At 50.7% G+C, this 24,461-nt stretch overlaps 2 protein-coding genes across 3 annotated transcripts in view; both read right to left on the bottom strand.

Moving 5' to 3' along the window:
- Positions 1–1,158: 1,158 nt before the first annotated feature.
- Cspg5 (chondroitin sulfate proteoglycan 5) lies at positions 1,159–15,992 on the bottom strand. Of its 2 annotated transcripts, none has more exons than XM_032910750.1 (5): positions 15,729–15,992; positions 14,017–15,127; positions 10,297–10,485; positions 8,125–8,281; positions 1,159–1,512 (listed from the first exon to the last, which is right to left on the bottom strand). In XM_032910750.1, exons 1-5 carry the CDS (start codon positions 15,823–15,825, stop codon positions 1,351–1,353), a joined length of 1,716 nt encoding a protein of 571 aa, XP_032766641.1. In that variant the 5' UTR covers positions 15,826–15,992; the 3' UTR covers positions 1,159–1,350. The 2 variants fall into 2 exon arrangements, with proteins under 2 accessions (XP_032766641.1, XP_032766642.1); XM_032910751.1 differs by having other exon boundaries at positions 8,206–8,281; positions 15,729–15,989.
- Positions 15,993–21,486: 5,494 nt separating this feature from the next.
- Positions 21,487–24,461, bottom strand: part of Smarcc1 (SWI/SNF related, matrix associated, actin dependent regulator of chromatin subfamily c member 1) — a 101,503-nt gene continuing 98,528 nt past the window's right edge. Inside the window, exon 28 of the mRNA XM_032910749.1 lies at positions 21,487–23,834. Coding sequence (XP_032766640.1) covers positions 23,743–23,834 — 92 coding nt within the window. The 3' untranslated portion in view covers positions 21,487–23,742. The remainder of the gene's footprint in view (positions 23,835–24,461) is intronic.

Raw genomic sequence — 24,461 nt, 5'->3', positions numbered from 1 at the left:
GGGCCTCCCCTCCCCCACAAAGGCTTTACCCAGTAGGAATTGTGACTCCTCCCACATTGGCAGGGATGAAGCCCCTTTTCCTATTCCCCACCACCATATCTAGCCCCTCCCTGAGGCTGTGTGCAATTAGGTCAGAGTTGCATAAGGAGGCACAGCTGTACGGCTCCGCCTCTCTCGGGTGGATAGAAACAGACAGTAAGCCCAGCTGGGACGCTCGCTTTTGAATGGACACAGCTGAACTCGTAAAACGATGGCTCTTTGGCTCAGAGGATGGTCCTGTGCTATGTCCTCTTTTCACGCATGTTCCCCACGATGGCCCAGGGAGGAGAGAGCACAGCTGTCTGTGGGCAAGCCAGGAGAAGAGGTCTCAAGAGATGCCAATTTTGTCCTCGGACCTGTGAGAATGCCTGCTGTCCGAGGCACGTCTGTCCTTCTGTCATGGCAGCAAAAATGAGGCACCACTACTACCAAGATTTCAAACATTTTTTTTTTAAACGTATTTAAGCTGGGAGGTGGTGGTGCTTGCCTTTAATCCCAGCACTCAGGGTTAATGCCAGCATTTGGGAGGCAGAGGCAGGAGGATCTCTGAGTTGGGAGGCCAGCCTGGTCTACAGAGTGAGTTCCAGGACAGCCAGGGCTTCACAGAGAAAAGCTCTGTCTATGTAAAAAAAATATTTCTTTTCTGTTTCTAAGCATGGAGCTCACCTGCATGTGCACCGTGTGCACACCTGGTGCTGGAAGAGGGCAGAATATGGTGTGCAATCTTGTGGAACCTCAGACACAGATGGTTGTGAACCTTTTTTTGGGAGGCTAGGGAGTCGGGCTAGGGGAACCGGAGGTACCCTGGGAAGAGACTCCGAATTGACAACATCCGAGCAGACAGGAGGCCCCAGCACTAAGGAAGTGGACAGCTTTTTAAAAAGTTTTATTTCAAGAACCTTGTTTGTTTGTTTTTTTTAAACTGGTATTCCAAAAAAAGGTGGGTCAAAGTACAAAAAAACAAAAACAAAAACAAAACCAAAAAACCAAAACCAAAAACAAAGAAACAAAACAAAAACAGAAAAAACAAAAACCAAAAAACCAAGTCAGCTGAGTGCCAGCATGGGCTTAGAAATCACAGCTGCAGAAGCAACGTACAAAGAGCACAGACGAGAACCATCCAATGTACGCAACCCTGCTCGGTTTCTTTGCTTATTTTAAGAGTTTCCCCCTCCTACAGAACACATCAGAGCATGCCATGAGATCAGCAAAGGAAAAGCTTAACAAATGGTTATGAGGAGCCGGCTCTGCCCGAGAGGAGACCACGGTCCTTCCCTCCCCCACCCCCCTCTCCCCTCTCCCTCCTCCGTCTCAGGTCAGGTTATTCTGGAGACAGTTCACCTCCAAGTCATCCTGGTCACCTTTGCCACCCTCGAGTTTGGGTGACATGGAGTTCTGGATGTTAAAGGACTCTTCCTCCTTCAGGCGGGACTTGAGAGCTTCCTGGATTTTGTGGGGAGCGCTGGGGTCATCCTGGAAGAGAAGAGAGTTTGGGGGGGGGGCTGTGGGGAAGAAAGACAGCAGGCAGAAGGACCAAAGCAATGCCTCAGGCTTTCCTAGATGGCTGGGAGCGGGCGGGAGCAAAGACAGCGGTGCTAAGTTTGGAACAAGAGTCTAAGGGCTGAGGAGCGGCTGCAGCTAAGGAAAATCATCCTCCTGAAAGCATCCGTCCTGGGCAGGATCTTACTATGTAGGTAGCCCTTGCTGGCCTCGAACTTAATATGTAGACCAGGCTAGTCTCACAAAGATCTGACAGGCACTACCCGGCTAGCGCTGGCATGAAGGGTGTACGCTGCTGTACCTGGCTATTTCTTTTTTACAGATTTTCCAAGGAAAGATCTCTTATCAATTTTAATCGTGTGTACGTGTGTTCTTCTGCGTATCTGTGTGTGGGATGTGTACCTGAGCAGAGATGACTGCAGAAGTCAGAGGCCTCAGGTTCCCCTGAGGCTTGAGTTCATGGCAGTTGTGAGCTGCCCAATATGGGTGCTAGGGAATCGAACTTGGGTCTTCTGTAAGAGCAGCACGTGTTATCCCTTGAGATACCTTTCCAGCCCAAGAAACAGGTCCTTTAAATGCTTGACTAAGGATTCAAAGTCTTGTGTGGATAACTGCTCTTACGAGAAGCCCTGGCCTCAGTCAGAGTCCCCAGTGGGGCTTACACAGGTCTATGGTGACTTCTCCCATAGTCAACTAGAAGTTAAGGACGTGGACTCAGGTCATCAGAACGTACCTGCTGGAGACACTAATTCAGAAGGCACTTGCTCAAGCCAGGCCCCAATGCCTCCTCCAGCCACCTCAGCGGCCTCCCACACTCTTGTCAGCCCATGTTTGGGCTGATGCATCAGTTTACCTGTGTCCGGACCCTGACCTTGAGCTGCATTTGCCTGTTAAGGACTTACAGGAAGTTCACCCAGCACAGGCTCTGACTCCACATTCTGAGCTGTCAGAGGCTGCTGTGGCAACCCCTGCCTCGTTCCTCATGAAGAGCACTGGAGGGGGCATGACAGTCAGGGTAAGCCTCAGTATCAGCTTCCCTGGTGCCCCAGTCATTTTAAGGGTCCAGAACAGTAGAGATGGGGTTGGACGGAGCTCAGTGGTTAAGGGCGCTTACTGTTTCTCCCAGAGGACCCAGGTTTGGTCCCAGCACCCACATCACTCCAATTCTAGAGGATCCCACACTCTCTGGCCTCCTCAGGTACCATGGTGCACATAAACTCACAGGTATACACACATCTGCACTTCCTAAAGGGGGAAAGAACACCCTCATCTTACTAGACAGCTTTTTTAATGGCTTGTTTTGTTTTGTTTTAAGATAGGGTCTCACTGTGGCCCTGGCTGTCCTGGAACTCACTATGTAGGACCAGATGGCCTAGAACTCTCAGAGAGAGAGAGAGAGAGAGAGAGATCCATCTGCCTCTGCCTCTGCCTCTGCCACCTGAGTGCTGGAATTAGAGGCATCAGCACTGAAGAGATTTCCTTAGTTATCTGTATTTGTGGATACACCGTGCTGCATGTTTGTGACAGGCAGAGAGGGTGCCACAGCTCCTCCTTTATCACTCTCCTATTTTGGGGGGACAGGGGCCAAACCCAGGGCACCTGTTTTCTCAGCTAAGGTAGAAGGCAGCAAGTCTCAGCCATCCTCCTGTCTCTGCCTCCCTTGGAGCTGTAGGCGTACATGATTGCAGGTGTGCATGGTTGCAGGTGTGTGCATGGTTGCAGGTGTGCATGGTTGCAGGTGTGCATGGTTGCAGGTGTGCATGGTTGCAGGTGTGCATGGTTGCAGGTGTGCATGATTGCAGGTGTACATGGTTGCAGGTGTGCTTGGTTGCAGGTGTGTATGGTTACAGGTGTGCATGGTTGCAGGTGTGCATGGTTGCAGGTGTGGATGGTTACAGGTGTGCATGGTTGCAGGTGTGCATGGTTGCAGGTGTACAGTTGTAGTGTACTTGGTTGCAGGTGTTGGTTACAGGTGTGCATGGTTGCAGGTGTGCATGATTGGTTGCAGGTGTACATGGTTGCAGGTGTGCATGGTTGCAGGTGTGTATGGTTGCAGGTGTTACAGGTGTGCATGATTGCAGGTGTACATGGTTGCAGTTGTACTTGGTTGCAGGTGTGCATGGTTACAGGTGTGCATGGTTGCAGGTGTGCATGATTGCAGGTGTGGATGGTTGCAGGTGTACATGGTTGCAGGTGTGCATGGTTGCAGGTATGGTTGCAGGTGTGCATGATTGCAGGTGTGTATGGTTGCAGTTGTACTTGGTTGCAGGTGTGTATGGTTACAGGTGTGCATGATTGCAGGTGTGGATGGTTACAGGTGTGCATGGTTGCAGGCGTACTCTGCTTGCTGTGGGAGCGCAGGGGTCAGAGCTCCAGTCCTCAGGACTGCATCAAGCTCTGAACTCCCAAGGCAGCTCTCTAGCTCCTGTTTGTTTAAACTCTTCAGAAATGAATTACTGATTATGTATGCACATGGGGCTCAGTGCCACCATGCTCACGTGGAGGTCAGAGGACAATGAGTTGGACTTGGTTCTTTTTCAAATACATGGTTTCTGAGGATCAAACTCAGACCATCAGGCTTGGGGGCAAGCACCTTGACATTTTGCCAGCCCTGTTTGGTTTTGCGACTGGGTCTCTTATAAGCTAAACTGGTCTTGAACTTAGGTGGCCAAGAATGAATTTGAGCTCCTGATATTCTTGCTTTTAACCTTTCAATTTCAGAATCGCACCATGCTAGGCTTCCCAAAACAACTCTTACTTTTCTTGCCTGCTTACTTCTTGGCTTTTGAGCCAGGTTTTCCTGTGTTGGCCAGGCCAGCTTTGAACTTGTGTAGCTCAGGCTGACCTCATGGTCTTCTGCCTCGGCCTTTCCAAGTGCTAGCATTACAGTATGAGCCACCGCAGAATGGCTCATTCTTGCTTTGCACTTCCTAAGTTCAAGATGGGGCAGGAGATACAGCTCAGTGCTTGTCCAGAATGCAGGAGACCCCTTCCCCCAACTCCCATGCCTCCAAAAAAAGGTCTGAATAGCCAAGGGACACACTGTAGGGCCAGGAAAGCACAGTAGGGCCCTTCACCTCTCCCCTTACAAGAGCCTGGTTTCAGGTACCTTTTAGGGTCCCTTTCACCTTCAACACATGTTCTTCAGGGTACATAGGGGAGAAAGTGACTTAGAGCTCTAACGTCCCAAAGGTGGGCAAGCCACCCCAAGGGTTCAGGGACTGCCAGCCCGTCCTGGTGACTCAGGCCTGTGAGCCCAGCTACTCGGAGGGCTGGGGCAGGAGGACGGTAAATGCAAAGGCAGTCTGAGCTACAGGGAAAACTGCCATCGAGTCTGGGAGTTGGAGAGCATGTTCTGAAAGTGTGGAGCAGAGACCCAAACAGGGATCTCAAACAAGTTATAAACCCTAGGAAAGGATACACAGGAGGGAGTGTCTAGCCCAAGGTGGGTTCCTTCAGCCCAACTGTCTCCACTAGAGCTGACCCTGTTAAGCCCAAGGTCACCGAAGCCACAGCAGACAGGCCATCTGTCTGAGTTGGCAGATGCACCTGGCCATGAGGGAGCAGGACAGATACTTGGCACGCATCCTGAGAACCGCTGTGGACCCCTGTTCCCAGTGCTCCACTCCAGCCATATGGGCACTGGATGCCCAGGAGTGATGTGGGCTCAGGCCTGGCTCAGCTGCAAACCTCTAAGGGATGGGTGATCTGGGAAGCAGGAAAGATTTAAGCAGGAGACAAAAGCACCAAGGGGGATCGTGAGGAAAAGACAGATAAAGCGAACTCCTGGAAACCCCCTCAGGTCTTCAGAGGACCTAAGTGTCCCCTCTGCTTAGAAGGAGGAGGGACAAAAGGCAGCTGGGGGCTGGGCATTTTCTTCTGGGTTTCAGGTGACTTTACTCAAAAGCTGCTCTTGGAACTTCCCACGCATTTTCACGGAGGGCTGGGCCACATAGACTGACACTGTGGCACAGGTGACAGTGCCTCCCCTTGTCTCAGAGGAGGGAGGAAAGAAGGGGACACTGGCAAACACACCAGAAACTGATTTCTGATTTCTCCCAGAGGACCCAGATTTTTTTGAAATCTGTTTAGACTGTGACAAATGAGTTTATTGCAAGAGGTAGGAAGATAACTGACTCACTCTGCTTTAACTTCTGTGAAAGAAATAACCCCTCCGTTAAAACATCTGAAATGAGGCTGAGTGTAACAGTGACTGCTGTCCCTCCTGGCGGATAAAGTGTGATCCCTGGGACTCTAGTGGTGGAGGAGAAAACTAACTTCCTCAAGTTATCCGCTCACCCCCACCGTGAGATTGCATGCACTCGACCCAGACAGGAGCAGAGAGGACGACACTCCTGGGCTCGAGCTCAGGGGACAGTGGGGTGTGTGTGTGTAGGTGTGCATGTGTGCATGTGTGCATGCGCATATCGGGGCCACAGGTCGATCTCTGGTGCTGACCCTCAGCTGAAAATTTCCTTCAAGATCCCAGAGGAGCCAGGAGACTACCTCAGCCTGGCCCTGCACTTCCCTGAGGGCTGGCCCTTCTGCCTGTCAGCCATCCTCACAGCTCCTTCTTAGCAGGGTCCAAGGCAGCTGACCTGCTCTCTGCTCTGTTTTCATAGCTGAGTCTCTGAACTGTGGAACTATGGAACTCTCCACAGGGTTCCAAGAGCTGTTCTTTGCACAGACTCATGCAGACGCCTGATCCTAGAAGGAGCTGTTTTCTTACTGCCCCTTTCAGGGTGGGAAGGAGTCAGTGAAGCTACCTGAAGAAGCAAACCTCCCGGGCTGGAGAGATGGCTCAACAGTTAAGAGCACTGACAGCTCTTCTGGAGGTCCTGAGTTCAAATCCCAGCAACCACATGGTGGCTCACAACCATCTGTAATGGGATCTGATGCCCACTTCTGGTGTGTCTGAAGACAGCTACAGTGTACTCATATACGAAATAAATAAATAAATCTTTATAAAAAAAAAAAAAAAAAGAAGAAGCAAACCTCCCGGAGGCAGGTTCGGCTATTAGGCAGGAACAACTCCATATTGGTCACATCTGCCGCCCCATGCATACAAGATGGCAGCTCTGGCAGAGGAACCAGGAGAGCCTATGCCTCTAGTCATCCATGAACCGTGACTGAACATACTCCATACACTAAGCTACCTTCCCAGAGCTTTTGAAAATGTTTATTTTTTTTTTTTGTTTTTGAGACAAGATCTTAATATGGGGTCCAAGTTGGCATCAAACCCTCTTTATTTTTCAGACAAGGTCTCAAGCGATTGAACTGATAACAATCCCCCTGCCTCAGCTTCCTAAGTGAGTCAGCAGAGATCAGCATCAGCTTCAGACAGGAAACATTTTTAAGCTACAGGAGGGGCCTCTGGACAGAATGGGTCCAAAATGCTAAGAAGCAAAGAGCCCTGACTTCCCTAAGTTCTAATCACAGAGCTTTTCAAACCTCTGTTCCAACACTGTCGCTCTGGTCAGGAGCCTCCCGGTGGTTCCCGATCCATGTAGCTGTGATCTCTAGACTGATAAAATGCTCATCTGGAAGCACGGAGCCTGCGTTATGTGCAAAAGTCCTGGATCTAGATATGACATAATTTGGTTAAGATGGCTCCGACTTTATTTTTAAGATTCTCTGAGCCGGGTGCCGGTGGCTCCTGCATTTAATCCCAGCACTCAGCAGGCAGAGGAGGTGGAGCTCTGTGAGTTCGAGGCCATCCTGGTCTACAAAGTGAGTTCCAGGACAGCCAGGACTACACACAGAGAAAGCCTGTCAAACCCCCGCACCTCCCAAAACAAGGCTCTCTGACTGTGTCCTATATTACACTGTCCAGGCCGGTCAGTTAGCCGGTGTCCTCAGAACATGGTGGTTGTGACCTTTGGGGGGCAAGGGTTCAACTGATATTATGAACTTATCCATCTAAGGACAGAATTAGAAGTGAGGCATGTGTGTACCTGTAATCGCAATGTGTAGGAGACAGGGGGAGGGTCAGGAGTTCAAACCCATCGTAGCTACATAGCAAGCCAGTCATGGTGGCGGCTCAAGCTTCCATTTTGAAGAACTGGGAGGTGGAGGTAGGGGGACACCCTGCACATTCAATGTTAGTCACACAGTGAGCGTTTGTCTCAGAAGGAAAAACAAACCAAGACACCCCCCTTCCTACACGCGGATCCCTAGACTAATGATTCTAGAAATTCCTGTGCTTGCCTCGGCCCTGAGGAGCACGTGTAAGTCTGCTAACTGTTAGGGGTGTCAGAAAGTACCTCGTGGCAGGTTTCTCTGTCTATCCCAAGAGGCAATGTCCATTTGCTTCAGTAACCATCAGGAAATCAATCCCCCAGCGCAGGTGACGCACGAATCAAAAGCCATTCTAGAAGACTCTAGTACCTGTAACTCAGCCTTGTCAGAGAATCAATACACTATACCCTGCCCCACTGGGCTGCCCTAATGCTGATCTTCAAAGTTGTCTGGTGACCGCCTACTCTGAGACAGGGGAAGGGGGCCCGGCGTGGGATGGGGTTAGGGTGGGGGGGTGGCGGCAGGGCAGAGGCAGGCGAAAGGGGAGATGAGAGGAAGATAAGTTACCTGACAGACAATGTTATCACAGTGAGCCAAGGCACGGGCATGGGGGGAGGAGACACAGGGAGTGTCGCAAAGTTTCCTTACATTTGGATGGGAGCCCTCGGCAATGGTGGAGAGGGAGAAGTTATCATTGTGGAGCTCAGATGGGGTCCGGAATTTGCTGGAAGGACAGAAGAGGGAAGGGGAAATGTGAGTCAAGTCACCGTTGCAATATCCCAGCAAGTGATATCTCGGCTCTGTGATAGATATTGTATTACATCAGGGTAGAGCGAGATGCACAAGGACTTGACTTGTCCGTGGGAATAAACTTCAGTCACTTAAACCGATCCAATACTTTCTTAGCCCCCGGGGTTTCTTAGACTCGAGTAGCACATTGGGTCTTTAAAGAACTGCCAATGATATGAACAACTATGACCGTGTTCGCGCGTGCCAGGCAATTACAACTGTATTGAGACAACCATCTGGCCAACAGTGATTTCACGATGCCAGCAATTGTAAGACGCAATCCAATTTCAGAGATGCTGATATGTGAGAAGAAATGTGTATCTTAGAATCAATGAATGTCACACTATCTGCAGGACTGAGTGCATGTGGCGTCCTCAGGGCAGTGACGTTCCCATTCTCAGGCGCTCACCGCCGGCAGCTGCCCTGACTGAAGTGGCCCTGTGTCCCCACTCCCTGTACACCCACTGCTTCAGTGCAGCCATGGAGTGAGGAGCCAAAGGTCGTGGCTTGTATTACTCTGGAGCGATCATGTGCACAGATTTATGTCCCTGCCTCAATGCACAGGGACAATAGGGGAGGGGCCCTCTCAGTCTCATGGCGGTTAGCTGCAAGGTCACAGGGCTGCCGCTGTCTGCACACTATGTGTCTTTACCCAGCATGGGAGCAATACGTGGTGTTTGTCTTTTTCCCAGGACCCAGGGCAAGTCCTTCGGCCACATTCTCTGTAGGGAGTTTCCTGCCTGCAAGATTACTGTCAGAGAAGATGAACGAAGTTGAGACCGGTGCTGTATAAATTCTCTTGGGTCTGGGAGCTAGTCTCCTTATGAGACCCCTGTGACACTTTAAAGATGTTTTTACTTTGCTCGAACATCAGAGAAGCCTTTTCTTAGTGCCTAAGGTTGCCTGCTGAGTGTTCAAGGTGTGGACTTAATGGTAAATGTTGGTCATCTCTCAGATGCACGGCTGGAATGGCTCGAGAGCCAAAACGAGACCCCGTACTCCTGGACGGTCCTTAAAATACACAGGACAGGAAGCGGACTCTGAACACTCGTCAATGCCAAATTCTATTCTGATTGGAGCACGGGTCAACCAGAGTTTGTGTGGCATACGTGTGCATGCGTGCATGGGCCTACCCTCACGTATGTAAATGGGTACCACTTAATTACGAGTGAAGCGGATCACTCCTACAGGGGAAAGTGGACAATGACCAAAGGGACATTGCAAGGTGGTGCTCGATCTCAAAAGGTGAGACGAACGGTGACTCGTGGACCAGTACCTGGTGCATGGCTCAAGGGGAGAAAGAGTCCCACGTAGCTCAGGCTAGCCTCACCCTCCCTAGCCGAGGATGGCCTTGAATTTCTGGTCGTCTGGCTCCCACCTTTTCTGAGTTCTGGGATATGCTGCCACGCCCCATTTGTGTGGTGCAAAGGACCAAACGGTGGTTTTGAGCACTGGAGGCAAGCATCCTATCAACTAAGCTAACTCCCAAGTCTAAGGGGGGGTAGCCTTTAAAAGGCGATGCCAGGTAGCCTAACATCTCTCCCCTCAGTATCTACTGAGGAGGGGGAGCTGATATTAAATGATAGCAGATTTGAAGGGGCTGGAGTTATCCTATTCTGATTCGTGAGTAAAATCCTTGCACTGACCACTGGGTGTCAAAGACCAGGGAAGTAGGTATAGGCAGGCAGAGCAGGCAGAGTGAGTGCAGTAATTTACTTAGAAACGTGGCATATGCTGGTAGGCCTCTCTTTCCTGGGTTTTAGGAGCCGGAACATGGCTGATAGTTACAGAGCCCCAAGGCTTTCCCCAGCACGTTCTCCGTTCGAATAGATAAACTTGAGTGAACTTTCAGCGTGAACCAAAGGGCTAGAGAACAGGTGCCAGACACCCTCCGAGAAGCCCGGGGCGGGGCCGCGCCTCTGCCGGCAGAGGCCGCAGGTACAGACTTACTTGGTCCTCCTCAGCTTGGTGTTCTCAGTCTTGAGCAGATAGAGTTTCTTGGCAAAGAACACAGTCATCATGAACAGAAGGAGCAGCACCAGCGCAGCCGAGCCGACGGCCACACACATCACCTGGAAGTCGGTGATGATGGACTCACAGCGCATCCCCTTGTGCCAGATGTAGTCCTGGGTGTTACACCTGCAAGGGCACAGAGGGACCCAGGTGATGGGGCGGGCAGTCTTGGCCACAGCGAGAGCCCGACTCTGATGCCAACAACACACAACTCGGTAGCCTGCTCTGAGGACTGACTGGGATTGTGGCAGCCCCGGTCCGAGCAGACCTCATCCCTGTCTTCACCCCAACGCCACAGGTGTTCCAAAGCCTGTGATATAAATGCAGGAGGCGAGCAAAGCAGAGACACTAGCTCGTAAGTGGTAGGGCGGGGATAGAATCCTGGGCTTTTGCCTTGCCCAGAATTCTGCCCGCCCTGGGATTGCGTACAAGATGGTTGTGTGATTCCAGGTGAAGTCCTGGGACCTGCCCTGCACGTGGTAGCCTCTATCCCAGCTAGTTCCTATGACGCTGAGAACGTGGACCTGACAGGCAGAGATGTGTGGATACCCACTTCTTACCCCTGCAAAGGTTCTGCCCCTAAACCTCCCTTAGGACTGTGAGAACCCCCTGCCAACATAGTGAGGACCAACCCCTTGGGGTGGGTTTTCGCTCTTTTGTTGAGTGACTTTCTTTTGCCCTTGGGGACATTCCCAGGCTCCAACTCTTCCAATGACATTGCTGTTTCCATGGGAACCAGGCTGCTTCAAAGAGAGAGATGTGGAAGGATACAGAGGCAGGCAAAGGAGGGAGGACATGAACCTCGGGTGAATGACAGACTGGAGAAAGGGGCCCAGAAACGAGGAAATTATGCACTAGCTAGCGAAATGGCTACCTCACACCCAAAACGGGGAGGGGAGATGCGCCTAATAAGGAATTTTTTGTCTCCCAACTGAATCTCTCAGCAATGGGAGGTACAGACACTTCTACAGATGATTCGTTTGGGGTTGCCAGGGAATGCAGACCCCTCTACGTGGGGGCCCCCTCACCCGGTGTTCTAGAAAAGTTCTGCCGTAGCTCGGATCCTCTCCCTGCAGTGGGTCAGGGTGATGGAGACAAAGGCATGCTGCAGTCTGCAACCGAAGACTCAGCAGTCCTCTGTGAGCGGAATGTAAAGCAGTCTGTGAGCGGTGGCCAGGCCTGGGTGTGCAAAGCTGAAGGGGCCGTGTGCGGAGGTGTGTGTGTGTGTGTGTGTGTGTGTGTGTGTGTGTCTGTGTGTGTGTGTGTGTGTGTGTGTGTGTGTCTGTGTGTGTATGTCTGTGATCTTGGGATAGGAGCTGAGCGAGGGGAACGGGCATGAGTGCAGCTCTGCAGACCGTCCAGGAGGACATCTTTCTCCTACTGGAGAATTCCCGGAGAGCGCCAGGAGGTCCTGGTGCTTCCACAGCTCTCCAGAGGCTCTGGATTTCACTGTGGTAGGGAAAAACGTCAGCCTCCAGTAGGATGAAAGATGGCCTTGCAGGGACTGCTGTTCCTGGCCTCAAGTCATCGCCGCAGTTCCCCAGATTAAAGAGAGTACAAACTTCACAGAGTCTTTGGCGTTTTTGGTGGTCTTTAACTAACTGGCAAGTTCTTCTCAAGACCATCCTAATTCTTTTTGAGTCAGGATCTCACATGGCCTCGGGTGACTTCACACTCAAAGTGGAGCTTAGACTAACCTTGAACCCCTATTTCATTTGCCTCTGCCTCTCCAGGGCTGGGGTCACAGGCATTCGTTACTGCATTCTTCCATCGCCATAGTTTTTTGATTAAAGAAATTACTGTTGGGAATGGCTGGGCAGCTCCAACCAGAACTGTGTGGTCACATCCTCTATGCCTAGTGTCAGCTAGGAAATGACATCAGACAGAACTGGAACTCAAGTTTCAATGCCAAGGTGCTAAAATCAAATCTTAAGTGCTTCTTACAGGAACAGAAAGAAACACGGAGACACTTAAAACTGGGTGTGATCCTAGCACTTGGGAGGTGGAAGCCGGAGGTTCGGGAGTTCAAGGCCAGCCTAGACTACATAAGACCCTGTCTTTTAAAAACAACATGAAAGGGCTGGGCATGGTGTGTGTACACCTAAAACCCCTCATTCAGAGGCAGACAGACAGACAGATCTCTATGAGTTCGAAGCCAGCCTTGTCTGTGAAGTGGCCCCAGCCAGGGCAATATAGTAAGACCCTGTTTCAAAATAAATGAATAAAAACAAAATGGAAGAAGAAGAAGAAGAAGAAGAAGAAGAAGAAGAAGAAGAAGGAGGAGGAGGAGGAGGAGGAGGAGGAGGAGGAGGAGGAGGAGGAGGAGGAGGAGGAGGAGGAGGAGGAGGAGGAGGAGGAGGAAGAAGAAGAAGAAGAAGAAGAAGAAGAAGAAGAAGAAGAAGAAGAAGAAGAAGAAGAAGAAGAAGAAGAAGAAGAAAGGCTAGTGGTGGTGCACAACTTTAATCTCAGCACTCGGGAGGCAGAGGCAGGAAGATCTCTGAGTCTGAGGTCAGCCTGGTCTTCAGAGCCAGGGGTATATTGAGGGAAACTTGAAAAACAAAAACATAAAGAAACAAAAAACGGGGTTGGGGATTTAGCTCAGTGGTAGGCGCTTGCCTAGCAAGCACAAGGCCCTGGGTTCGATCCCCAGCTCCGAAAAAAAAAAAAAAAAAACAAAAGGAGGGGAAGGAAGGAGGGAGGAAGGGATGGAAGGAGGGAAGGAAGGAGGGAGGAAGCAAAGGAAGGAAGGAAGGAAGGAAGGAAGGAAGGAAGGAAGGAAGGAGATCTGTAGAGATCTGTAGAGGATAGAAATGTTCTTCAGATGCTGGTGAGAACAAGGCCTCTTCTCCTCTTATAAAGTGCTACCTAGACCACCCTTGATCTAAGATCTTCCACAGGTAATGTTCTCCATCAGGTAAATGTTCTCCCTGTAAGGTGATTCCCAGAGGTGAGGTGGCTACTGATGAGGTAGCTTTAGATAATGTCCTTGGAGATCGATAAACTCTATTCCGTCTGGTGGTCACCAACAGGAGAAAGCTGCCACCCAAAATCGAAAACATCCCCTACTGGCAAGCTTTCCTGAAAAGTTTCAGCTTGACCTCCCCTGTGTGGCTGCTCTTGGGGCTGCCCTAGGGGTGCACACTGACTTTACTTGCCCACAGCTCCTTCGGAGATGTCAGACTCCTGGCTAAATACACACAGGCTGGCCTGAGCACTGGGAGCCATTTTAACTTCCCAGCAGGGTTCCAGGCCTCTTCCCTTCACAGGTGTGGATGCTTCCTACAGCCCTCTGAGAAAGCCCTTCACTTAGCCTTTAAAGAAAGTAATATTACGTCTGAGGAACTTGTCCTGGTGGCAAGATCACGAATAGCTGTTTTTTGTTTGGTCTTGTTTTTTTTTTTTTTGTTTTTTTCTTTTTCTTTTTTTGACTATGCAGCCCATGTTGGCTTCAAATTCACAACTGTCCTGCCTCAGCTGCCCCAGTGTGAGATTACTGGTGTGTACTCAACATGTCTGGCTCTTAGCAAACCTGCGAATCCTGTGAACGGATCTCCTCTGGGAAGCCGTGCCTCTCAAATGCCCATTTGCTGAGTCTGTCCCATTCACACTGCTTAGATCCTGTTTTTACCAGCCCCTGAACATCTGCCACTCCCTTACCTGCAGAAAGCCCCTATGTTCTCCACCAGGTAGCATTGGCCGCCATTGTGACAGTAACTCGGGAAGAGGTCACAGACTGACCGACAGGAGCCATTGTGCCTGACAAAGCCAACTCGGCACTCTGTTCCATTTTCGCTCGAGGCCAGGTCCTTGCCTGGATCTCCAGGGCGGGGCCTAAGAGAGATGCTGCCGCCAGGTACCATCCCCAGAGTATGCTGTGGAGGAACTGCATGCCATCGACTGGTGGGCTGTCCCGTCCCAGGCCCCACACCAGGCTTCTGAGAGGGCAGGAGGAGGTCACTTTCATCTTCCAGGTCTCCGCCTCCCACTGCATCCTTATCCTCCTCCTCCTCTTCCTCTTCTTCCAAGTCATCATAGAAGGATGTGGTGGGGTAGAAATCAGACTCATCAAAGGGGGTGAAGTCATCATATAAGTCAAGCAGGCTCCAGGAGGGGGTCTCTCCTTCAGTATCGGGGTGATTTTCTGAGGTTCCTGGTGAGCCCGGGAACCTGCCCATGTCTGTGCCGCGGCCCTCGCTATCCAATCCTTCAAAGTAATCAATGTCAATTATATCTGAGGCTGGTTGGGTCTCTGGAGTGCCCTGAAGGGGAAAAGTAGGCTCTGGCCTTTGAGGGTCAGGTGTGCTGCCTCCCAGGTTCAGCCAAACTTCCAAGGGGATCTCCTTAGGGAGTTCAGGGCCTAGGCTAGGTTTATCACGGAGGGTGGGGGAGGGAGGTCCACTGGCTTCAGTAGCCTCAGGGATGGCAGGGGGCATTGTAGATGACCCAAGGGCCTCGTCAGGAGCCTGGAGTGTAGCTGGAAGGGTCTGGGCGTCGCCACTGCCAGCCTCTGCAGTCACTCCACCCAGGCCTGTGCCATCTGCCTCTAGCCAGGCAGTGCCAGTCACTGCAGCCGATGCCTCTAGTGTCTCCTCTGGCCCGACCCCAGGGCCCACCGCAGCCAGCTCACTGCCCCGCTCTGTCCACGAGGTCTCATCTTCCCCTGCTGCTGGCAGGCCAGCTTCCTCCCGCGTGTCATTGGCACGCGACTCCCATGCAAGGCCGCTCCTCACCAGCTCTTCAGCCTCGATCGCACTGCCTGCTTCCCGTGCTGTGGGAGGGAGGGCGAGGGGCAGGGTGTCAAGGTGGCATATCCGGGTGAGAAGCTGAGGGAGCTCCTGTAGACCTAGGTCCACCCTGGGACATTGCTTCAGTTTCCAAGGCCACGCCCCATTTTAAGGCCCGCCCCTGAGTCTGCCTCCCAAGCTTGGTAAATACACACTGTCTATGGTTTCCCGCCCCAAATAGCACCCGCAGTCTGCGAGACGAGGTCAGGGTACTCCCCCAACTTTGGCTCATCCTTGCCTCGTCTTCCGAACCCCGCCCCGCCCCGCAGCCTCGCCCACAAATCGAATCTAGGCCCCCCCCCGATCAGACCCCGCCCCTACCTTAAGACCCCACCCCCACCCTAGCCCACCCTGCTGTCTGCTCACAGGCTATGGGCTGCTCCCCGCTGGCCTGTGTCCTCCCCCCAGCCCCCTACAGGTCCTCTCCTCCTCCCTTTTCCCGCCGGGTCTCGGGCTGCAGGCCAGGCGGTGCCCCGCCCCCTTGTCAGGGCTTGAGGACTCCACCTGGACCTGAAGCCAGCGAGACCCTGGCATGGGGTGGGGCGCCAGGGACTGGCTGGGGTCGCGGTCCGGGTGGGTACCTACCCGGTACAGCCCCAGCGGTGAGCACCAGCGTGACCCCCAGAGGCAGCAGCACTGGCGGCGGCCCCCAGCCCGGGCCCCCGCCTCCAGCTCGGCCCATTGCGCGGAGCCCCGGCCGCGGTGCGCGGTGCGCGCGGCTTGGCTGCGCCCTCCGCTTGCCCGGCCGCTGCGCCTGCCGCCTGTCTGCGGCCGCCTCAGCCCACGGTGGGAAGCATGAGCCGCCGCATGCCGCCGTCAGCCGCTGTCCTCCGCGCGCCGCGCCTCCCCGCCTCCCGCGCCGCCGCTGCCGCTTGCCGCTGCTGCCGCCGCCGCGCTCGGCGCCGCCCCCACTCCGCCCGCCCCGCAGCACGTCGCGTTGACGCCGGCCCCTTTCGGTCCTCCTCGCCGGGGGACAGTCAGACCCCTCTGGCACGGGACGTGGAGAGCGATGCACGCGTGGCGCGGTAGCAGAGCCACTGGGGGAAGCCGACAGGTGCACCGTTGGCAGCCCACAGGGCCCGCCTGCGCTCCCAATGCTGAGAGCGCTCCGCCGCGGACCTCCGAGGAACCCACCCGCCACGCGCGCGCAGGGGAGGCGGGGACGTCGCGGGCTCCGACACCCGCAGGCTCGGGGCGGGGCTCAGAAGGACCGCAGGGGGCGGAAGCCCGCGCCCCCAGTGTGGAAAGAGCGGAGGCCGGGGCACGGACTTTCGGGTTTCAGTGCCAATCTGGTGTTCGGTGTAGGGAAGGTTCTCCAGTCCGTCCCTAAGTCTTCACCAGAGCAGGGAGAACGTCGACAGAGCCTGGCAAGGAGGCGAATACTACGGCCTAGGCTCTAATCGGATCAGACCTAATCCGTCCACAGCCAAAGCCATTAGTTTAAATCTTGCACAGCCAGGTCCACCCAACGTATTATCAGGCAAGGGGTGAGACCGGTCCCCAGTATTTGGATTTCGTCTTGCCTTTTCTAAATCCAGGGCGGCCTTTGAGTCCTTTTCTACCTCCGCAGGTGCCCAGTACTACCCAAACCCAAGTTCTTGGTTGGATCAGGTGCACACAGAATGTGGAGCCAGCCGTCTCTGTTCCTAACTGCTTACCGGGAGACCTATTGGAGGGGAGGTAGAAGTACAGCTTAGTCACCTAGTTTTCCCCGTCTCCAAAGAGCCTACTTCTTGATGTTTTATTATCGTCTTCAATGATCATGTTCAGCTCAGTCCAAGGGCATGGGGTAATGCTGGTGTTGCTGGTCTCCTTTCAAATAAAAGTATGATCGAGAGTCATCACTTAATCTGTCTCACGCTTATCTTCTGGTGGGGTTGCCTTGGTTCAACACTCCTTTTCTCTCACAACTAAGGTTGCGGCCTATTTGCCCAGCCTCGAGTCTCCTCCAGGGAGACAAAATTCCAGCGGCTAGGTACTCCTATCCTGGCTCTGAGGTGGCTCTATAGGGCCTGTATGGCATCCATGGCGTGGCAACCAGACACACTTGTCCCAGTTTGGAGTTCCAGGATTATATCTGCTTACCCAGATAAAATACCTACTTCTCTCTTCAGTTCTTGGGTAGTAGTTGTCAAAAGTGGATGTTGGTGAAGTTCCTACCTTCCTCTTTCTAGAGTGGGTCTGCATGGGCGATCCTATGTTAAGTCCTTCCATGTCTAGGGTATGGCCACAATAAAGTGTCTTTTCTTACTCAAGGTAAAACACTAAAGTTAGGGAGAGCACTTGCCTAAAATGAGTGAGACTTAAGGTCAAGTCCTAGTGCTGCAAAATTGTTATTTGCTGGTGATGGTAGCTTATGTCCGTAGTCCCTGTTTAGAACCAACTAACCAACCAATTCTATTTCTAGCCTATGTCCTATCTATTCTGTTTCCCATCTGTAACTATTCTTTTAAATTCTGTTTTTGATTAGTAAAACAAACACGTGTGCAATTGTGAAAGTTTCCTTCCTCAGCTAACTTTCTTCTCTTCTCCCTGGAGAGAAATTCTGCTACCACTTTGTTCAGTTTGTTTAAGTTGCCTGAAATTGAACCCAGCCAGGGCCTTGTGCATGCAAGTAAAGTGATGTCAATGAGCTATGTATCCAGCATCAGTTTGGTATTTATTAAGCAAGCAAGCAAGTAAACTGCTGACCTGATCCTCCCTGGCACTGAGAACAGAGTAACTGGGAGATGTCTATAAATTGAACAGGGAAAGCTCATTCTGTGGTGAGAAGAGTAAGATTTAGCATCAAATCTGTGTGACCCTGGAGACAGTCACTGGAGACTCCAGCATGAAAGGCTCTAGCAAGCAGTGTCAAATGTATGGTCAGATACATAAAGGCCTGGGAAACCTAAGAAGTCATATAAGAAGGGGACAATGAAATCACCACTACCTCCCTATAGGGTCCCCAGTCCTCTTTTCATATTATCCACCATTTATTCACTAGTCCTCTATTCACATAACTCAAAGCCTTTGGGCGCCACACATGCTGTATATGGCTTCATGTCTGTTTCCTACTGTGTTTTGGTAACTCGTCTCCAAAGCCAAGCCATGACTGCTGCACACATCCTTATGTGCAGAAAAGACACCTACTTCATTGAGACTGTCGCTGCTCCCATGACCATGGGCCACACAGTTTGGTCTGGATAGAGAACTTCAGTTTGACTTTACATCCTCAGTTTAGGCACCAACATACTGAAATTTTGGCTTTTCTTTTTAAAGTTTCATTCATCTGAATCTGGAGGCTTTCCATTTTACCTTTTAAAAATTAATTTTTGTGGGGGCTGGAGGGATGGCTCAGTGGTTAAGAGCACTGACTGCTCTCCCAGAGGTCCTGAGTTCAAATCCAAGCAACCACATGGTGGCTCGCAACCATCTGTAATGGGATCTGATGCCCTCTTCTGGTGTCTGAAGACAGCTACAGTGTACTCACATACATGAAATAAATCTTTTTTAAAAAATTAATTTTTGTGTGCATGGGTGTTTTGCTGCAAGTGTCTGCACAACACCCATACTCGGTATCCAAAGTCAGAAAGAGCACATCAGATGCCCTGGAACTGGAGTTAAAACAGTTGCTGGCCGCCACGTGTACTTTACAGACCCTCATTCCTTTCTTGCATTTCAGAAGAGGTACCAGGATGCAGAGCAGGGCAACAGAAGCCTTATCTCCTCACCCAGCCCAGCCTCTACTTTGCCAGGTATTTAATGCTATGTGCCACAGCCCCTGAGACCTTCTCTCTACCTCCAACATGCTGGGATTATGGCTATATTGCTATGCCTGGCTGCTAAGATATTAGTAATGGCCATCACAGAATGACCAAGCTTCTGATCTTAGGCACGGGTACAAAACTGTTCCTTTGGTGGGGAGGTGCAAAATAGGCAACTAGGAATAGACCTACCCGCACCACTCCTGGCAGGAAGGGAAGGGCTAAAGGGCCTTCGGGTTGCTATAACTTCCTCATGGAGATCAAGTGTTTCCATTTCTGGAAAGGGTATCACAAACCTGGGGGTAGTTATTTTGTCAGGCAATGGTTTGTTATAATGATGCAAAAGGTTTTTGAATTTATTAACTAACTCCAAAGCCAGGCCAGTTGGGAGAAAACCACTCAACTACCTAGGTTGCAGAAGACACCTGCTGCCTGGGCAGAGGACTAAGTTCTCCTCAGGGACCCTGTAGATGGTGTGGAGTAAGCTGAGCCTTAGCTGGGTGGCACATGGTCGGTAGATGCAGGAGAATCAGAAGCTGAAGATTGTCCTGGGATACATGAAGGCCTGTTTCAACAAACAGCGAAAGTGAGCGGACATGGAGGGAGGGAGGGATGCTACAATGCAGATGGCTACTACCAGTCTGTCAGGGTCAAGGCCAAGCCAGATACAAGACCTCAGCCTGTCAAAATCCCAGAGCTACCACTTCCGCCCCAACACCAGCTCCATCTTGGAGAGCAGTTGACAGGCTGCTAGGAAATCAGATCTTTTTCCCCTACTGTCAGGTGCCTACAGGTAGTATCACCACTTTGCTAAGGGCTTCATACACTACCTCTAGGGCCGGTGATTTCTCCTGCAAAGGGCAAAGCTCCTGCCAGCACAGGTTCCATGGCTGCTTTCCATGGAGCTACAAGAGCACCCAAAGGCTTCTGGGAGATGCAAGAGGTTATGGATTGCCTCTGAGTTTTGCATAGCAGAAAAGCAAACACAGGAAGCAAAGACCCTTTAGGGGTCAGAACAGTGTGTGGGTTGGTCCTGGAAGGTACAAGGGTGTTTGTTAGTTGTAATTGGTTCACTGAATTGGTCCCTCTCCCATTACCACCCCTAAACCACCCAAACAGGGTTTTTCTGTGTAGCTGTAGCTGTCTTCAAGCTCAGAGATCTGCCTGTCTTTGATTTCCCAGTGCTGGGATTAAAGTGTTACCCCAGCCAGGACACTACCGGTGGTCTGAAGCCCTTTGAAAATATAAAAGCTATGAAAGAGATCTACCATGCCAGCCATGCCTGGCCCACGTTATCCAATTTTTGTTGTTTTTTTTTCCAGATGGGGTTTCTCTCTGTGGCCTTGGCTGTTTTGGTACTGACTCTGTAGATCAGGCTGGCTTTGAACTCAGAGATTTGCCTGCCTCTGCATCCCTGCTGAGATTAAAGGCATGAACCACCACTACCCAGCCCATCAACCATTCTTTATGGCAGTGTGGTGTCAGGTCTCTGCCTGAAGGTCAGGATTAAAACTCTCCCCCAACTTCACTATGTAGCCCTAGGTGGGCTTACAAGAGATCTACTTGCCTGTCCTTTATGATAGAGGTATATGTTCCCAGGATTAATACAGTCTAGCCACCCCCATTCCCAGCACATCAGAAACCATGAGGCACCTCCCACTTGGGACTGAATTCAGGATATTATAGAGAAAGTATAGGCCACTCAGTTCAGATTTTGCATTGTTTCTTAGTTTTCGCCAGGAAAAAAAAAATTTTTTTGGATAGGTCTTGCTTGTACCACAATATCCTTTCTGCCTTCAGGATACTGTAAATTACTTTCATTTTCCTCAAGAATGCTTGCCCTCTGTGAAATGCTATTTCTTTACTGTTTGACATTCTGCTGGCTTGGATGGTGCAGCGTGACTATTTATTAACAGCTGGGGTTTACTAGTATGTAAGGCTAGATATATACCTCAAACACAGCAGGATCTCCTATTTTTACTGGACAAAACGTCTTGAGAAGGATTTGTAGTTTTGTACTACCACACAACGTTTTTGAGGAGAAAAAACTTAAAAGCCAGATTTCATGGCACTTGTCTTTAATTCCAGTATTTGAGAGGCAGGTGGGTGTTAGTGCAAGACCAGCCTGACCTGTGAGTGAGTTCCAGGTCAGTCAAGACTATACCGTGACTCCATCTTAAATAAAACTCGTACATGAGTGTGCATGTACAGGCCAGAGGACAACTTTGGGGAGTCAGTTCTCTCCCACCACGTGGGTAGCCAGGAGACTGACTTAATGTCATTAGGCTTGGTTGCACACACACTGTATCGGCTGATAAAGGATCAAGTTACATCTAAGTGTTACCTGACCAACTCTTTGACTCCCTAAGACCATTCTCCTTTGAAGGAGGCACTAGGACACTAGGCTACCTTCCTTCTGGAGAGCTTCCAGTCATCGTTCTTTGAATGAAGGGGAAGGTATCCAACTTTATGAACCTCCTTGAAAGGGACCAGCCTGGTAGGCTCTGAGCCACGGAATTTTAAGCTCACCAGAACCAGGTGAGGCTGAGGACTCTCGCTGCAGAACCCACCATGAAACGAATGGATGGATGCAGAGATTGGGGCTAGAATTCATAAATGGTATTCATTTATTCAATGAAAAAGAGGGACATTAAGCCACTTTCATTCATTTTCTCCCAAACTCTCAAAACTCCCTTCCCTCATTAAAACAAAACCTAAAGGAAAAACAACAAAAAACAAAAACCCACACTGAGAAACACATTTGTACAAAAACCACACAGTACCAAGCCCGCCCCTCACAAGATTGAATGGGTGTTATTACAGGAATGACACCGGACTCCCAGTCACGGAAAGAGCTGTTAACTCAGGTTTGTAGATTATCAACAGTGTCAAATTATCTCCATTGCATCTCTCAAACTGGAAAGTGATCACATTACAGACCTTAGGTTATAACGACCACAGTATGGACCAGAGTCCTATTCTTCTAGGATTCCAGGCAGAAGGCAAGTGTTCGGAGTCAATTTACTGTGGAGAGAATGGAGGGGAGTCCTGGCCACGGTCGAAAGGCACTGGGGTCTTCCTGGAGACAAATGAGCAGAGTGAGCTCCCAAGGAACAAGCTCACTTCCGTCTCCACCCCAAGACTCTAGACTATAAAGAAGGGGCAGGGTTTCTCTAGCTCTAGCACCCCAGACTCTGGCGGTGACTCGAGCACCTGGTTAGAGGCAAACCCAAGAGTCTCCAAGGCAAATCTCAACTGTGGGGTTTCTTTTTTTGTTATTAAGAAATGCCTACCTACCTCTCATACATAAAGCTTAAAAACACATAGAAAATACACCCATGTGTTCTACCGTGCGTTCTCAAGAATGAAGCTGCCACTTAAAGTTCTGCCAAAAACACGCTTTTGCTACTAATGGAAAGACAGGAGGGAGGGGGGGAGGGAGCTGACAAAACCCAAGCCCATCTAATTGTTCATCAGCAGGGGTAGACACAGGCTCAAATTAAGGCATTTGTGTGTGTGTGTGTGTGTGTGTGTGTGTGTGTGTGTGTGTCTGTCTGTCTTCCTTCCTCTGGGATGGCTCCCCAAACCTTAAAGCCTAACACTCTGGAGCCAAGCGAGGTCCTTGTGCCAACAGCACACTTTCCATACCCCTGTGACAGATGGAAATGTGAGGTCTTACAAAAAGGAGGTACAGGAGGCTGCTGGTCACATGTGGGCATTTCCACTCCCACTCTGCACCTCAGTACCGCTTAAGAAATCCCATTCACCCTGGCTACAGCAAGAGGTAGTTTAGGATCTGTACCCCGCCACCCTAACCAAGCTTCATGAGAGAAAATGTTTAGCATAATCTACTTAGCCCATTTTACATTGTTTTCCTTTTTTATAGGAGGAAGGTTTAAAAAACATGTAACATGGTGAGTTTAGAGCATGTGTATTTGGGGAAGGTTGGACGGGACTCCTAAAGTGTGTAGGTAGGGCCCCAGACCCTTTATTTTTCTTTGTTAGACCGGGAAAAACCAGCAAATACCTGCCAAATTTCAACTTAAAGCCCACGCTGCCCTTAGGAAAACAACCATCTAGGTCAATACTGCAAATCTTTTGCACAAAAACCCAGTATGGTGGGAGAAGGAAGGAGTGGCTGGCTCTCCTGTTTGTGCTCTTTGCTGTGCTGTCATACACCAGGGACGGTGGTGTGTTCTTCCAGGCAGCGTGGAGTCCCTCATGGTCCTCACCAGGAAACTTATCAAAGGGATTACCCCCACCCCCCAGCTCTTCCCATTTTGGAGCATTTATGTGTCACAAGTCTCAGGAACTTTACCAGTAGCACCACTCTTAGCTCAGATAAGCAGAAATAAGGTCACTTATAATGCCTTAAGGTGTGTCCCTCTGTGGCTATCTCTTTCTGCCCATTACCACTTTTTGGTTTCTATTAACTTAGGATACTTTCTTTAAAAACAACCGTAACAGAGAAAGAAAGGACAATAATTATATAGGATTATCCATTGAAGCCTTAGACAAAGCAGAGAGACAGATAGACAGATAGATAGACAGACAGACAGACACAGAGAGGATATTAATGTCAACAGGACCTGCAGACCAATTGCTAACATCTGTCACACGGGGACAAGGGACATGGTACTTTTAAAATGATCAGAGCACACTAGTCACCACAGGCTTTCCATTGAATGTCAACTAAAGACCTGACACACGGAGTATCAGAGTGGAGAGACATGGGACTTGTGCTTGGGGTTGTGAAAAAAAAATCTTGCAAGAAAACCAAGGAAGCCGAGACACAAGTCTTGCCATCCCCAGTTCAGCTTGTGGTGGCTGTGGAGGTTCCCTGGTCTTCCAGGCTAGGGAGTGGCTGAGGCTGGAGGGCCTGGAGCAGGAGGTGGAGGGACCCCATCTGCAGGAGGCGGCGGCGGCTGCTGTGGTGGAGGAGGATCTGCAAACACATTCAAGGTAACTCGTCATTGCTGGAAACACAGGGAGGGAGGCTTGGGAAAGTCCATTCAATGGAAAGCAACAGAAAGGAATTTTTCCTTCTTTTTTTGGGACAAGGTTTTGCAATGTAGCCTAGGCTGATCTTGAATTTGCTGTGTAGACCAGACTAGCCTCAGATTCAGAGATCTGCCTGCCTCAGCCATTATGCTGGCATTAGAGACGTTTCACCATCCTTAGGAAGTAACTTGGCAGCAGGCAAGCAATACCAGTTCATAGGTTTGCTACCTGAGGTCAAGCGCACAGCAGCCAACTGCTGCTCAAGATGCTGACCCTAACCTAAGAGATAGGAGGGGACGTGTCAGAAGTCAGCCCACCCCTCTCCAAGGACCACTTTCAAGAATCACTCCAGACATTTTTTTAAAGAACTTAATTATATTTCCATTTTATTGTACTCTAATTGTTCTCTCTACTAATTGTGTTTCTTCATTAAGTAATCAGAGCCTTCATGGGTTACTTCTGCATCACGGTCTTTCTTTATCCACGGTGTCTACCCTAGCTGGGCACAGGAGAGATGTCAATACCTTCTTGCTGATTAACTGTTTCTACCGTAGCCACAAACCCCACAGGG

The sequence above is a fragment of the Rattus rattus genome, chromosome 8 (assembly GCF_011064425.1).
Source record: "Rattus rattus isolate New Zealand chromosome 8, Rrattus_CSIRO_v1, whole genome shotgun sequence".
Taxonomy (NCBI): domain Eukaryota; kingdom Metazoa; phylum Chordata; class Mammalia; order Rodentia; family Muridae; genus Rattus; species Rattus rattus.
The sequence above is the reverse complement of the archived record's forward strand: the minus strand, read 5'-3'. Positions and strand labels throughout refer to the sequence as shown.